The sequence below is a fragment of the Ochotona princeps genome, chromosome 14 (assembly GCF_030435755.1).
Source record: "Ochotona princeps isolate mOchPri1 chromosome 14, mOchPri1.hap1, whole genome shotgun sequence".
Classification (NCBI taxonomy): domain Eukaryota; kingdom Metazoa; phylum Chordata; class Mammalia; order Lagomorpha; family Ochotonidae; genus Ochotona; species Ochotona princeps.
Genome location: NC_080845.1, coordinates 30,168,891 through 30,183,847, shown reverse-complemented (window position 1 = coordinate 30,183,847; position 14,957 = coordinate 30,168,891). Strand labels below are relative to the sequence as shown.

Below are 14,957 nucleotides of genomic sequence, written 5' to 3'. Positions count from 1 at the left end.
TATTATAACTCACACTTGATCTTAGCCAAAAGGGCGAGAAGCGATTAAGTTATTATAACTCAAAGCCATTCCAAATATTCATGTAATGACATCATTCTTGCAGAATCTGACAACTTGAAATTTACACTGGAGTTTATTAGACTATTCATTAATAGCTTAAGAGCATAAAAATAGAATGGCAGACACCAACTTTATCAGTGTTAATTCCAATGGAAAGAGAGGAAAGAGAACCCAAAAGGAAGGGCTTCCATTATTATCAGTAATGCTCTGATTCTTGAGTTGAAGAGAATAGAAGTTACAGTAAAATGTTATGATTTGATGTAAATGGTAAATGCAGATTGTTTTCAGTTAAAGTGTATTTTCTATAAAAATACATTATTTTCTATACTTAAGTGGATATTTAGGATTATTCCCAATTTTTTACTGAAAATTAAAAACATGTTTCACTACCAACCTGGTCACATAGCTGTTAAGTCCATTATATAACAAAAACCGAAGTAATAATGATTCAACTAAACCCTGTAGATATTTTTACAGAATATGTGATGTTTTAATTACTTTTTAACACTTAGCTAAGAAATACTCAACATTTATAAATAAATTTTCTACAAGATGGCAGAAAACAGGGCCCGGCGGTATGGCCTAGCGGCTAAGGTCCTCGCCTTGAAAGCCCCGGGATCCCATATGGGCGCCGGTTCTAATCCCGGCAGCTCCACTTCCCATCCAGCCCTCTGCTTGTGGCCTGGGAAGGCAGTCGAGGACGGCCCAATGCTTTGGGACCCTGCCACCCGTGTGGGAGACCCGGAGGAGGTTCCTGGTTCCCGGCTTCGGATCGGCGCGCACCAGCCCGTTGCGGCTCACTTGGAGAGTGAGACATCGGATGGAAGATCTTCCTCTGTGTCTCTCCTCCTCTCTGTATATCCGGCTTTCCAATAATAATAAAATCTTTAAAAAACAAAAAAAAAGATGGCAGAAAACAGAAATGGGAAAGTTTCAAAAAGAAGCCTCTTTGAAATAAAAGGGTGTTTCAGAGATGCTAAATGGATCTGTGTCACAAATCCCAGTGAATAAAGCCTGTGTGTGGAGGGATTCAAGCCAAAGGGATGTAGATATGGGACATGACTGCCACACGAAGGCCAGAATCATGAGAATGGGCAGCTGTCCCAGGGAAATGAGAGTTCTGAGCCCATCCTGCATGGGGAGAACAGAGGCTTCCCAAAGAAGTCTTAGAATCACCCACGAAGATACAACCCTCACCGCTCCAGCCATTAGAATTCCTACAGTTGTTAGTTATGAAACCTGAGTTAAACTAAGCTTGCAAGCTCCCTGTGTCTAGAGCAAAGGGCTAAGAATTAACCCTCTACCTGTTGAGGATGAAAAGAGACGAGAGAAGCATTTGATGAAAGGCTTCTAGAATAAGCAAACAAGGAAAGAACTACCAATAGTCTAAGGCTAAGTAAAGTAAATGCTCAAACATAAGTACAAAGCAAGTGCATTTAGAACCCACTCCTTGATTCTGATGACTCAGAATTGGGAAGGGATACCAGAAAGTGAACATATGTTGCAATACGCATCTCTACTCTTGCATAAAAGGAGGATCCCGATGAAACTGTTAAATATATCTCGGTGATTTAATACTAGATTTTCTTCCATTGCCTATACCTACAAAGGCAAGCTACACTTAAATACCAGAATGTTAAACTTGTAACTTTTACTAAAGGACTATACTACTGTAATAATATGGGGGAGGCTGACGGGAGGGAGAAATGAAGAGGAGGAAGGGAAGGGGGGGAAATCCCTATACCTACAAAACTGTATCATGGAAAATAATAGGAATTTAAACAAAGGAGAAAAAAGGAAAATAAGGATTTTATAGTTATAAAGGAAGTCAGGAAACCCCAGGTTTGGAAGAATAGTACGTCAGCACAAGAGGGTTGTAGCCTGGGTGACCTTCTTGGGGACCATGTCTTGTAGCCCCAGCTTGAGGTTCTGTGGAGGGGGGGCGGTGGGAGGGGCCTCTCCAGCTATCATCTAGAAGCTTGCAGAAAGGCTTTCTAAACAGTATGGCCTGGTGACTTCATAATTTCAAATGCAATTTTTAGGAATGCACAGAAAGACGAATGTTTAGCCAGACGTTTCCCACATCTCCATTTATCTTCTATTATGATGACAAATATGAAATTCGGGAGAGAGAACAGAGAATAAAAAGAAAAGTAAAAGGTATGTTACTAGACTTGTTATCACTTTTGACTTTTATAGTAGTTCCTAAATTGCTGAACTTTCTGTTTTTTGTTTGTTTCATTATCTTTGCTATATAGAGTGGGGAAGGGAGAGGAGAGTGTCATAGTCACTGAAAGTGTTTTTTACAGTAGTTATTAAAATGTTCTTGATCTCCAGAAACCAAGTACCTACATCAAAAATTCCATCTTGTAATCTATTCACAAGAAGCATTTTTATCACATAGTGATCATTTTAGAAAATACACAAAGGGGATGGCATTGTGACACAGTGACCTAAATTACTGTGGCATCCCAAGCCTGAGCACTGATTTGAGTCCTGGCTGCTCTGCTTCCAATTCAGCTCCCTGCTGATGCACATGGGATGGCTTAAGTGCCTGGGTCTGACCTACATGGGAGACCCAAATGGAAACCAGGTTCCTGACTTCACCTAGACCAGCCCTGGCCATTGCAGCCATCTCGGGAGTGGACCAGTAGCTGGAAGATAGCTCTCTCTCCTTCTGCCTTTCCCTCTCCCTATCTTTTTTTCTGCCTTTTAAATAAATAAATATATCCCTTTTTTTAAAAGTCCAGAAAATATTATCATCCATCAGTGTGTGCAGAATTATTAAAGACTCCCTTGATGTTTTCTTAACGAGTGATTTTTTTTTCTCCCTAAAGAAACTCTGCCCTGATAGCTGATCCTGGAGCTTCCTTAAAAAGTCTTTTCTTACAAGCCACCATTGCAAGCAGAACTCCAGCCTCCAGTCACCTTGGGGGTTTGTTTTACTGTTGCTTACACAATTTTTTCTCATCGTGTTTATATCTTATCATTTAGATAAAATATGTGGCACAGCAAGTTCAGCCCTCCCTTGGAACACTCACATCCAATACAAAGTGCAACTCAGCTCAAAGCCAATTGACTTGTGATCCAAGTTTTTGTTGATTTACAGCCTGCAAGGTAGCAAGTGGTGGCTCAACTGCTTGAGCTCCTGATACCCAGTTGAAAGACGAGGTTTCTGGCTCCTGGCTTCAGCCTGGCTGATGCTGCTGTTACAAGCTTTGGGGGGTAAACTGTGGATGAAAGAACAATCAGCCTCTCTCTCTCTCTTATAGGTGAACATAATAAATAAACATTCTTAAAGATATCTCTTTCTACCTTTACTCTTTGTCGCTATATAATTCAAGATGGTTTTCCAGGCTTTCTTTCTTGCTTCAGGACAAATAGTTTATTTTCCAAGTTGTTCGTTTTTATTTTTTTTTAAAGATTTTTTATATTATTATTGGAAAGCCGGATATACAGAGAAGAGGAGAGACAGAGAGGAAGATCTTCCATCCGATGGTTCACTCCTCAAGTGAGCCGCAACGGGCTGGTGCGCGCCGATCCGATGCAGGGAACCAGGAACCTCTTCCGGGTCTCCAAAGCAGGTACAGAGTCCCAAAGCTTTGGGCCGTCCTCAACTGCTTTCCCAGGCCACAAGCAGGGAGCTGGATGGGAAGTGGAGCTGCCGGGATTAGAACCGGCGCCCATATGGGATCCCAGTGCGTTCAAGGCGAGAACTTTAGCCGCTAGCCCACGCCGCTGGGCCCAGTTGTTCTTTTTTAAACTCTGAGATCCAGTCGTTTTCATAGTGACAGAAATAGAGGAATTACTTCTCTCAGCTCCTGCATAGCTTACACATTATATTTAATACAGAATTTATTTCAGTTATACAAAAATTATGTACTGGGCCCAGCGGCGTGGCCTAGCGGCTAAAGTCCTCGCCTTGAACACACTGGGATCCCATATGGGCGCCGGTTCTAATCCCGGCAGCTCCACTTCCCATCCAGCTCCCTGCTTGTGGCCTGGGAAAGCAGTCAAGGACGGCCCAAAGCTTTGGGACCCTGCACCTGTGTGGGAGACCCGGAAGAGGTTCCTGGTTCCTGGCATCGGATCGGCGCGCACCGGCCCGTTGCGGCTCACTTGGGGAGTGAACCATCGGATGGAAGATCTTGCTCTCTGTCTCTCCTCCTCTCTGTATATCTGACTTTGTAATAAAATAAATAAAAAATCTTTTAAAAAAAATTATCCACTAAGAGTGTAACTAAGCACGTGAATTAAAAAGAGATTGAAAAGGAAACACATGGAAATGTTATCCAGAGATAACTAAAACTGAAATATTATCCAGAGTTTTAGTTTTTCCAAGTTTTCTATCGTGAGCACTTCGCACCATCAGAGAACCATTTTTTTAATTCTGTTCTCTGTTGTATTGACATCTCTGTGGCACAAATCCGCCTTGAAATTCTCTGTGAGCTATTGCAGTATTTATTCTATGCTAAAAGTTTTTATTGGCTACTTTAATCTTTCAGGGTTCTGTTGATGTGTTATTTTGTATGTCTCATATAACCTCAGCTCCCACCTGTACTTTATCAGAATGACTACCACCAGATACTCCTAGTAAACGTGTCTAGTCCTGACAAATATAAACGTTAGATGCGGCACTAAAACCTCCAAGATAAACACATGCACACACACCAGCCAGTGATCCCCTACTCTGAAAGAGTTATCTCATGGGCAGTTTGGCATCCACCTGCAAGTACTGTGGACAGACTTTATCTCTAGGGGGTAATTGAAATGTCATGTCAGCCCAGCAGAGAGTCATTTTACACATCCTACTTCGCCTTATCTTCAAGGGTTCAGTTTATCACTCTAGGAACTAGAATCGGTCAGACATGACTTTTCTTCACAAAGCTGATTACTCTCCTTTCTGGTCCTATCTCCATTGTTTAGATTATTTTAACTGTGTTGCGTAGAATCAATAAATAACTGTATTGGGTTTCTGCATGTTTTCCATTTTTAGCAATCAGAAATATAAAACTCTAGTGGTTTAATTTTTTTCAATTTACTTTTTAAAATTTATTTATTTATTTATTTTTATTGGAAAGTCAGATATACAGAGAGGAGGAGAGACAGAAAGGAAGATTTTTCCATCCAATGATTCACTCCCCAAGTGGCCGCAACAGCCGAGTTGAGCCAATCTGAAGCCAAGAGCCAGGAGTTTCTTCTAAGGTGTCTCCCACGTGGGTACAGGGTCCCAAAGCTTTGGGCCGTCCTCGACTGCTTTCCCAGGCCATAAGCAGGGAGCTGGATGGGTAGTGGGGCCACTGGGACACAAACTAGCACCCATATGGGATCCTGGTGCATGCTAGGCTGCTGTGCTGGGTTCCAAGTGGATTAATTTTTAGAATATTAAGCTGTTCACGTGTTTAAGTGCCTAGCTTCCCTGTCTGCTAAGTTACTTGCAAATATATGGAGCTCTGTATGTACTGCCTAAACATTAAACATGCAAAAATACTCTTATATTTTCCAGAACTCCAGAAAAATGGGGATTTCCCAAGGCCATTCAAGAGACCTCATATGGAAACATCCAACAATAAGCCGATGGATACAAAGAAGAGCCAGTGGAAAAGCAACAGGTGGCCTCGAGAAAGTAAAGAAATCCAGAAGGAACCAGTGAACAGGACCAGAGAGCAGCAGAAGCCTAGAAAAACTGACAGATATCATGAAACAGATGAGGACTTTCCCAGGGGCCCAAAGAGCCACTCTTCTGTTGGTGGTTTTAAAACCCACAAGTCTCACAAATCTTTGCACCGTTCATCACACTTTCACAAGCCAAGAGAAGACAAGTTTCCCAGAGAGGGCAGGCCGGGCAAGCAGAAGGAGAGACGCACAGAAGATGATGACAGTGATAATTTGTTTCTTATTAAGCAAAGGAAAAAAAAATCTAAGCTATGAGATAGCTTTTGATTGGGCTTTGTGTAGTTTTCACAGCTATAGCATTTGGCAATACTTTGACTAAGTACACTTGAATTTTACTTTTTATTTTTTTAATTTCAACTATACCTAGAGTTCCTAAACAACGACCGTGAAGATCTCTGTTTTCTATAAGATTTCCAAAAGTTTGTGGAAGTGTCATTTAAAATAATGCAAATTTTCCATGAACTGTTTGAAACTCATTTGTATGTCCTATTAAGTAAAAAAGAAAAAAAAAAGAAGAAGAAAGAAAAAAAAAAAGAAACTTAGACTTCTTTTGTTCCAATATGCCATTTTTATGCAGAATCCTAGGGAGACTAAGAATTTTTATTTTCAAGAAAAATTTTTAAATATATTTTGAAAAAAATGCCCATTGCATATAGTTCATCTACAGAGTGAGTGTTAAAATTTTTGTAGAAAGAGAATAAGAAGAATGCAGTTTGTTTTTTCAACATAACTTCTTTTTTTTAAACCTTGGACTAGATACTTGCTGAAAATGCTCTTGCTTGTGAAGCTGTTATCAGAATCTCGCTTTGTACAAACCATCACAGGCTGACTGTGAAGATGAAGGTATCGTTGGAGCCCTGAAGAGGCAGAAAGTTGGACAGTATGGCAACAGTAAGGAGTGTCCCAAGACAGCTTCCCTGAAACCAGTGAAAAAGAGTCCTCGTAAATTGTAACGTAATCATAGTGATATGTTTTTACCATTTTCATGGCCACTTTTCAAAACTATCACTCATATAAAATTGAATAATACCCAACTTAAAAGTTATTCTTGTTTCCATAGCTTTTTCTTGACTGCCACAAAGTTGTACAGAATTTTTTCATTTGTGAACCTTTTATACTTGTCAAAACCTAATGTTAAAGAAACAAAAATAAAATGTCTAGCATGAGTAAATAAATTTTTGTCTTACAATGTGGAAAAGCAGTAAGAGTTTAGGTGGCAGAGATTGGACAAGTGACTAAAGTTAAAAAATCACCATTAACTAGAGTCAAAGTGTCCTTTTTATCCAGTAAGATAGATAAAATGAGAGTCGGTTAAAGAGGAAGATTTCATTTAGGATTCTTGGAACCTGTGTGATGATGTAGCAAGCTGAACTTTCGCTTGTGGCACCAACATCACCTAATAGGTGCCATTTCGAGTCCCAGCTGCTCCACTTCTGATCCAGCTCCCTGTTGGAGGTCTGGGAAAGCAGCAGAGGATGACCCAATGCCTTGGAACCCTACCCTGCATGGTTGACCCAGAAAAGACTCCTGGCTCCTGGCAGCCTGGCTCTGGCTGTTGTGACCATTTGCAGGATAATTTGGCAGATGGAAGATCTCTTTCTGTCTCTCCTTCTCTCTGTAACTCTGCCTTTCCAATAAATATAAGTAAATCATTAAAAATAATCTAGGATTCTTAAATTTGTATTTTGACTCTTAGGAAAGTGGCCATATTTCTGTCTACACAGTAGGATCAGAACTTACCATTGAAAGAAAGAGGAGAATTCTGTCTTTCCAAATGAACACTAGTGTAAATTGCAAATCCACAGGCCTACATTCCCACTCCCTGTTACTTTATAACTGATCTAGGTTTACTGTGTGGTGGTGTGTGGCTTCCTAACAACCACTGTTGTTTTGACCCTAAGGTAAGCATAACCCGTGCTGAAAAGAACAGCTATGGTGAGCCTTGAGATAGCTTGTCTTCGTCCCCAGTGGCACCTGCAGAAGGAAAGCTTGTTGAGGACATGGTGTAACTACCCCAATACCTACTGCAGGGCAGAAATTGGGGACTACCTTTCTTTAGATTCTTGCCTATAGGGAAGATTGTTTGAAGGAGGGACTGTACTTTTTTTCTTACTTTTCCCTGTAACTTTTCATCATTCATCAGACAAACAGTTTGTTCTGAGATGTAATTGATCCATCAGGTCCATGCACTTATGTACAGACAGGAAAGGAGGCTGAGCTAGCTTACGTTAGGATATAGTCTTCTTTTCCTAGTAAGAGAATCACAGAGTGCCTGTTCCATTTCCTTTGCCCCGTCCCTTCCCCTTCTCTCTTACACCAAGTGTTCAGTTACAGTTAGCCAGCCTATCACTTACACACACATTTTTCCCATACAAGAATGAGGATTTAAAATACAGATTATAGGGCCCGGCGGCGTGGGCTAGCGGCTAAAGTCCTCGCCTTGAACGCGCCAGGATCCCATATGGGTGCTGGTTCTAGTCCTGGCAGCACCACTTCCCATCCAGCTCCCTGCTTGTGGCCTGGGAAAGCAGTCGAGGATGGCCCAAAGCTCTGGGACCCAGCAGCTACGTGGGAGACCCGGAAGAGGATCCTGGTTCCCGGCATCGGATCGGCACAGCACCGGCCCGTTGCGGCTCACTTGGGGAGTGAATCATCGGATGGAAGATCTTCCTCTCTGTCTCTCCTCCTCTCTGTGTATCCGGCTTTCCAATAATAATAAATCTTAAAAAAAAAAAAAATACAGATTACACAGTTACTCAGGTAAGATTTTCTATTGGTAACCACAAAAGAAGACGCAAAACAAGGATCCCTATAGTTGCTGATACTTAAGACCCTAATTAATTTTCCATATCAGGAGCAATGTAAACAGCAGATTTCCTGGATTCTACCTTGGTTCATGTCTGCCATTTTTGGAGAAGAGCAAAGGGAAGCCAGTCCCTATTTTCAATATACCTTGATATTACAATGCTTATTATTAGCTCTTTATGTCATAGAAAAATTATGTATCTATTTTAAGGAAAAAAGATGAAATGGAAAATAAAAACATGTAAATTTTTTTTTCCATTCAGAAATGGGCTGGAATTCTGCTTTTTTTTTTTTTTTAAGATATATTTATTTTTACTGGAAAGTCAGATAGAGAGGAGAGAGACAGAGAGGAACATCTTCCATCCACTGATTCACTCCCCAAGCAGCCTAGTAGGTGGGCCCCAGGACTCAGGACAGGAGACCCAAGGTAGACAAACTTAGTCTGAGCCAACGACTCACTAGTATGCATGAGAACTGCCACTGGGAGGAGACTTGATGGAGGAACTTGGGGAAACTCCTTTATTGGGACGCAGTCCCTGAGGGTGAGCACAAGAAGCAAAGAAAGGAGCAGTCCAGACCATGCCAGGTTACAGTACTCGCCAGCATATATGTGACTCTATAGACAGGACCACTTTGTCGATGGGCCATTGGAGACTCAACCAGCTGAGAACTGACCATATTAACCAAGCAAGAAGGCAAAGGCTGGAGCACCAGCTGGCATGTAAAGCATTATTAAGATAAGTATAGAACTGTGGTGGGAGAACAGAATCAGCTGTCAGGGAAGGAAAGTGCTGGATATCAGTGGGACATTGATTGGATATGACTGTCACTGAGTTGTAGGAACCATCACCAGGTCACAAGTCTGTCATAGATTGTTGGGATTTACAGCTGGATTTAGCATTTCGAAGAAGCACCCGTTGTTGAGTAATATGTTATGCATACCGTACAATAGTTATGTGATGAAGTTTGGTTGGTATGTGATTTGTGCCCAAAGTTTTATAATGAACTGCCTCCAAAAAGAACAACCTAATGTCCATAACTGAATATTGCAAACTGTCCTAACAGTTGTGAAGTAGGCCACTTCTTAAAGTGTTTCCAAGGAAAGGAGTGGTGAAGTGAGACAGGGAAGAGAAAAGCAGGCAAGTGCCGTAAAGGGAAATTTCAAGCTCTGAAGCGAACACACGACAGTGTAAGTCACATGTCAGTTGCCCTGCTCAGGAATTTATCTCTCTCTTTTGTTTGTTAGGCATTGGTGCAGGACCAGCCCTGAGAGCCTTTCCTGTTCAACTCTGGCTCATTTTGCCCAAGCCAGGTGGGTGTGGGCAGCTACAAGGTAGCCCCTGACAGAGGCCTAGAGTATGTGACTAAAGCACTGAGATCACCAGCTACAGCCATAGTCCCAGAACAAAAGGAAACTTTTTTTTTTTTTAGATTTATTTATTTTTATTGGAAAGTCAGATATACAGAGAGGAAGATCTTCGGTCCAGTGATTCATTCCCCAAATTACTGCAACAGCCGGAGCTGAGCTGATCCGAAGCCAGCAGCCCAGAGCCTCTTCCAGGTCTCCCACGTGGGTGCAGGGTCCCAAGGCTCTTGGCTGTCCTCCACTGTTTTCCCAGGCCACAAGCAGGGAGCTGATTGGGAAGCGGGGCCACCAGGATTAGAACCAGTGCCCATATGGGATACCAGCACAGTCAAGAAAAGGACTCTATCCGCTAGGACATTGCAGCAAGCCCAAAGAGATACTTAAAAAAAAAAAAAAAAAACACTTATTTATTTGAAAGGTGGAATTAGAAAAAGGGAGGGTAATAGAAATCTTCTGTCTGCTGATTCATTCCCCCAAATGACCACAATGGCCAGAGCTAGGCTAGGCCAGGCCAAGGCCAGAAACCTGGAGCTTCTTCCAGATCCCCCACATGGGTGCAGGGACCAAGTACTTGAGCCATCCTCTGCTGCTTTTCCAGGCACATGAGCAGGGAACTGTATTGGAAGTGGAACAGCCAGGACTATAGGCAAAAGCTTAACCCAGTGCACTCAACACTACAATGCCAGCCTCAATATTTTTTGGACTTACTCCAGCATATGTTTCAAAATTTTGGGATGCAGTAAGTTACAACTGTGTTTTGGTATACTGGATGCAATCATTTTTTTAACCTTGCCTCTGTCAAACCTGAAGAATCCATACTTCACAAGATGCAAGTGCAAGTGCAACATGCAGTAAGTTCCTAAAAAATCAAATTTGCTGCAGCATTTCTTTTTTTTAATGTAATTTAATTTATTTTATTGGGAAATCAGATATACAGAAAGGAGGAGAGACAAAGTGGAAGATCTTCTGTCCGATGAATCATTCCCCAAGTAGCAGCAATGGCTGGAGCTGCGCTGATCCGAAGCCAGCAGCCCGGAGCCTCTTCCAGGTCTCCCGCACAGGTGTCCCAAGGCTTTGGGCCGTTCTCGACTGCTTTTCTAGGCCACAAGCAGGAGAGTGGGTGGGAAGCGGGGCTGCCGGAGTTAGAACCAGCACCCGTATGGGATCCCAGCACATGCAAGGTGAGGACTTGAGCTGCAGGCCCACACCATGCCTGTGGCACAGCATTTCTTACTGTCACTACCAAGATCTTGCAGCCTTAATGAGAGTATCTGGAGCTATATTTGCTGTCCATTCTGAAACAACATAGAAAGTATGGAAACCATTTTCAAGACAGCATTAGAGGAGGGGTAGTGAGCTTCAGGCGCTGGTAACCAAGTGGAGAGCGCCATGATTGCTGCAGCTGAAGGCTTGGAGCATTTCCCCACCATGGAATAAGGAACAAGGAGAGCCTGACAGTCTCCCTGATGTGAAGAAACACAACTGGGAGCCTGGTTTCCAGAGGTCTGCCAGAGGTGCCCGCTGCTCCCCGTCTTCATCTGAGTGCTAATCTGAGCCCGTTTGTGAGGAAGCCACCTGAACGAATCATCGGAAACTATTACTGAGTTCACACAGAGCCAGAAATAGCTTCTGTTCACACCAGTCAGAGTGGAAAGCCGCAGGGCCCGCAGGGCACTGGCTGGAGTCCACAGGAGAGTGTGATTCTTCAGTGCTGAGGGGAAATTAGCCCGGGTCCAAAGTGTCTGGTTGTGCCTCTCTCATCAAAGTAAGACCTGAATGTGTTTCCAAAAGTCAGTTCCAAGAACACTTAGAAAAACAAAAATATATCTCGGCAACAAGTAAGATAAAATTCACCATGAAATACTACTTTAAATACAAGTTGTAATCTATTCTAACAGCAGGTCCGGGGGTGGAAGTGGGGTGGTCAGACAAAGAAGCATAGGAAATTTGGAAAGATGAATATGTTCATCACCTTGTCTGTGGTGATGGTTTCCCAAGTGTGCACCTTCTTTCAAGAAAAGGTCTTGCTCCACAGAAGTAGTCTATTGGAAACATTTTAATGTGTTTTCACTGAATTGAAAACATTTTTGAGAAGCACAGCCAGTGTCCAATAGTTCACAGGCTATCTTCAATTTTGGTCCTTGTTTACTCATATAAGGCCAAGAAAAAAGACTTTGAAATTGGGCAAGTATCCAGCTGTAGTGGATCGAGTGGGGAGGGTCTCTAACCTTTCAGGCCCAAGCATGGCCTTTCCTTGTTAGGCAGTGTGATGAAAGCTGTGGGCACCAACATTGGGAACCGGGCCACAAGCTACACAAGGTCATAATAACTGCTGGCCCTGTTCTGAGTCTCTCCAGCATCATCCTCTGCAGTGGTTTGCCCTGAAGGATTCCATGCCTTCACCTGTATTGACTTCACTTTTGCTTTCCTGACCATCCCCCGACCTTGTTAATCCTTCCTTTTCTTGTACTGCTGCTGCATTCCAAGTCATTTGTTCAATGGATATTTGCCATGGATATACTTTGTGCTAGATGGCATTTTGTCTTGAGGCTGACTTTATATAGAAATCTCTAATCTGAAGGACTAACAAGCAGTTCAAAAGACAAATACAAAAGCCAGTGTTTTGGAAGTGAGCAAGATGCTGAGAGATACGAATACAATGGCAACACTGAGGAAAGAAAATGTAACTGGTCCCACCTGTGAGAGTCATGGGACCCTGGACAGGACCTTCTGACAGGTCTTCATAAGAAAATAGAAATGTTAGCAATTTTCCATGTGCCAACAAAAGAGGAATAGCTGTGCTGGGAGAAGGTAGCATGTCTATAAAGCCGTAAAGCTGTGGGGCTATGAAACAGAGATGCATCCTGTCCTGGTTCACTGGGGTGGCTGTGACAAGTACTGTAAGTGGGATGACTTAAATTTAGGACTGGAATGCGGCACAGTATGTTAAGCCCCTGCCTGGGCTACTCACATCCTCTATTGGAGTTTCTGGTTGGAGTCCCAGCTACTCTGTGCTTCCAATCCAGCTTCCTGCTAACACATCCTGGGCGTCACCAAGTGTTGGCTCAAGCACTTGGATACCCACCACTCATGTGTGTAACTTCAGTCCCTGCCTCTGTCACTAGACCTCATGGCCCACCTTGGACCAAGATTGTCTGATGCCCAAAGCCTTCATGGCATCTGCATAAAGTCTGCTTATAAATCAAATCACATTCAAAAGCACCAGGGGTCAAGACTGGGTCATGGCTTTTTGGAGAATGCGGTTCACCCCACTATTCACCGCAAGAACGGTAAGATTGGCTTTACCAAGCTGAACTTGTCTTGGCAGACAGGGTCTTCATCTGTCTCTCAGTTTGGCTTTGCATTCTGATTTACATTTTTTAAGACCTTATATATATTATGTATAATTTGTCATTTCCTTTGTGAAAGCACTGTTAGGTCAATAGAAGGATGAACTGAGAGGCCTCTTGTCAGATTTAATGGTCAACTTTTGCCGAAGTTCCAGTGTGGTAGTGAGCCAGGAAGCCAGATTGCAGCATATGGAGGAAGGAATGAGTGGCTGGAAAGAGGCAAGAATGTGTGGCTGTGGCCTTGGCCGTGACAGGGTGACAGGACAGAATCCTGGCTAAAGTGAAGTTACGCTCACATTGAGAAGGCGGTAAAGAGTGAGTGGAGATGCATGCTCGCTGCCTCCCTTCTCATGGAGAAGGGTTTTCCAAGAAGACAGAATGGGGTGAGGGAAGTAAGGAGCTGTGAAAAGACCCCCAAAGGCAGGTGGAAAGGGGGGTAACCTCTAGGGGCCACTGGAATGGTCTGGGGAGGCTTGGAGGGGTGTTGGGAGACCAGGAGTCTTGGTGGCTGCTCTGGGGAGGCAGATGGGGACAATTATGAAGAGATTTCCAGTAGGAAAAGCAGCCTTCCACCCTCCCTGACTTTTTGTGCCATTACTTCATATCAAGGAACAAGCCCTAATGAGTGATCTTTGTTATGTGTTCATATACATCACCAAGCATATGTGTCTACCAAACATAATTTAGCTCGTATACGAACAGTATGGTATAAACACGTTGCTAATCAGAAAAGCTATTTGAGAGAGCCTCAGACTTCTGACAGTATGTGACTTCTCTGGGCCTTGCTTGCTTACTTCATTATAAAAGTGAGAGCAACGAGCTATCCTAGAGAAGCCCCCAGAAGCCCTCCTAGTATTCTGTGTTCCAATGGCAGCGGGTAGTCCTCAGCTTCACTTCAGAACGATCCTGATGAGCAGTGTACAGCACTCCCTGATGGCCACTCAGCACACCCCCAGCCTCCCCAGCTCACAAATAAACCCGGTAGGAAGCACCTCATCCCAGTCTCTGAGAACCTCTTGTCTGCACGCTTCCTCTCCACCCTCATTGCAGCTGTTGGTAACAGATTCAGCCCATCTTCCAGGAGAATTCCAACTGAACCCTCAGGGGCCCACAAGCCTCTCTGCCCAGGAACTAAAATGTGGTTTATGTACCTTCTGGAAGCTGTATAAGGGAACCATAATGATTGATTAAGCATCACAAGTGTGATTAGCTTTATGAAAACTCCCTGATAATAAACTTACTCCTTCCAGTTGATATAATTTCAGTGCAAAAACCACCTATAGTTTGAGACGTGTTCCCTCCCTCCCAGTGCCTTTTTGAGCATACAACCAGCCTGGAGTGCTTAGAACCACCCATTCTACAGCAGCTTCATGGAGACAGGTCTCCTAAGTCATTGAGGAAAAAGTCACATTAACAAAGCAAAAGGGTCTGGCATTGTGGCACAGCAAATTAAGCCACCACCTGGGACAGGGGCATCTCATGAACATGCTGGGTCAAGTCTCAGCTGCTGCACTGTCCAGTGCTTTCTACTGATGCTCCTTGGAAAGCAGTAGAAGATGGTCCAAGTATTTGAACCTTTTGCAGCATATGGGAGACCTGGATGGAGTTCCAGGATCCTGATTTCAACCTGGCCTTTGGGTCCATCTGGGAAATGAAACAGTGGATGGAAGATCTCTGTAATTTTGCCTTTCAGACAAACA

General features: G+C 43.2%; 1 protein-coding gene across 4 annotated transcripts in view; it reads left to right on the top strand.

Annotated features, from left to right (window-relative positions):
• Positions 1-6,208, top strand: part of ZCCHC7 (zinc finger CCHC-type containing 7) — a 222,629-nt gene extending 216,421 nt beyond the window's left edge. For all 4 annotated transcript variants that reach the window (XM_058672248.1, XM_058672246.1, XM_004581188.4 and 1 more), the window contains exons 8-9: positions 2,103-2,220; positions 5,567-6,208. In XM_058672248.1, the coding sequence (XP_058528231.1) occupies positions 2,103-2,220; positions 5,567-5,991 (543 nt within the window). In that variant the 3' untranslated portion in view covers positions 5,992-6,208. The remainder of the gene's footprint in view (positions 1-2,102; positions 2,221-5,566) is intronic.
• The last annotated feature ends 8,749 nt before the right edge of the window (positions 6,209-14,957 follow it).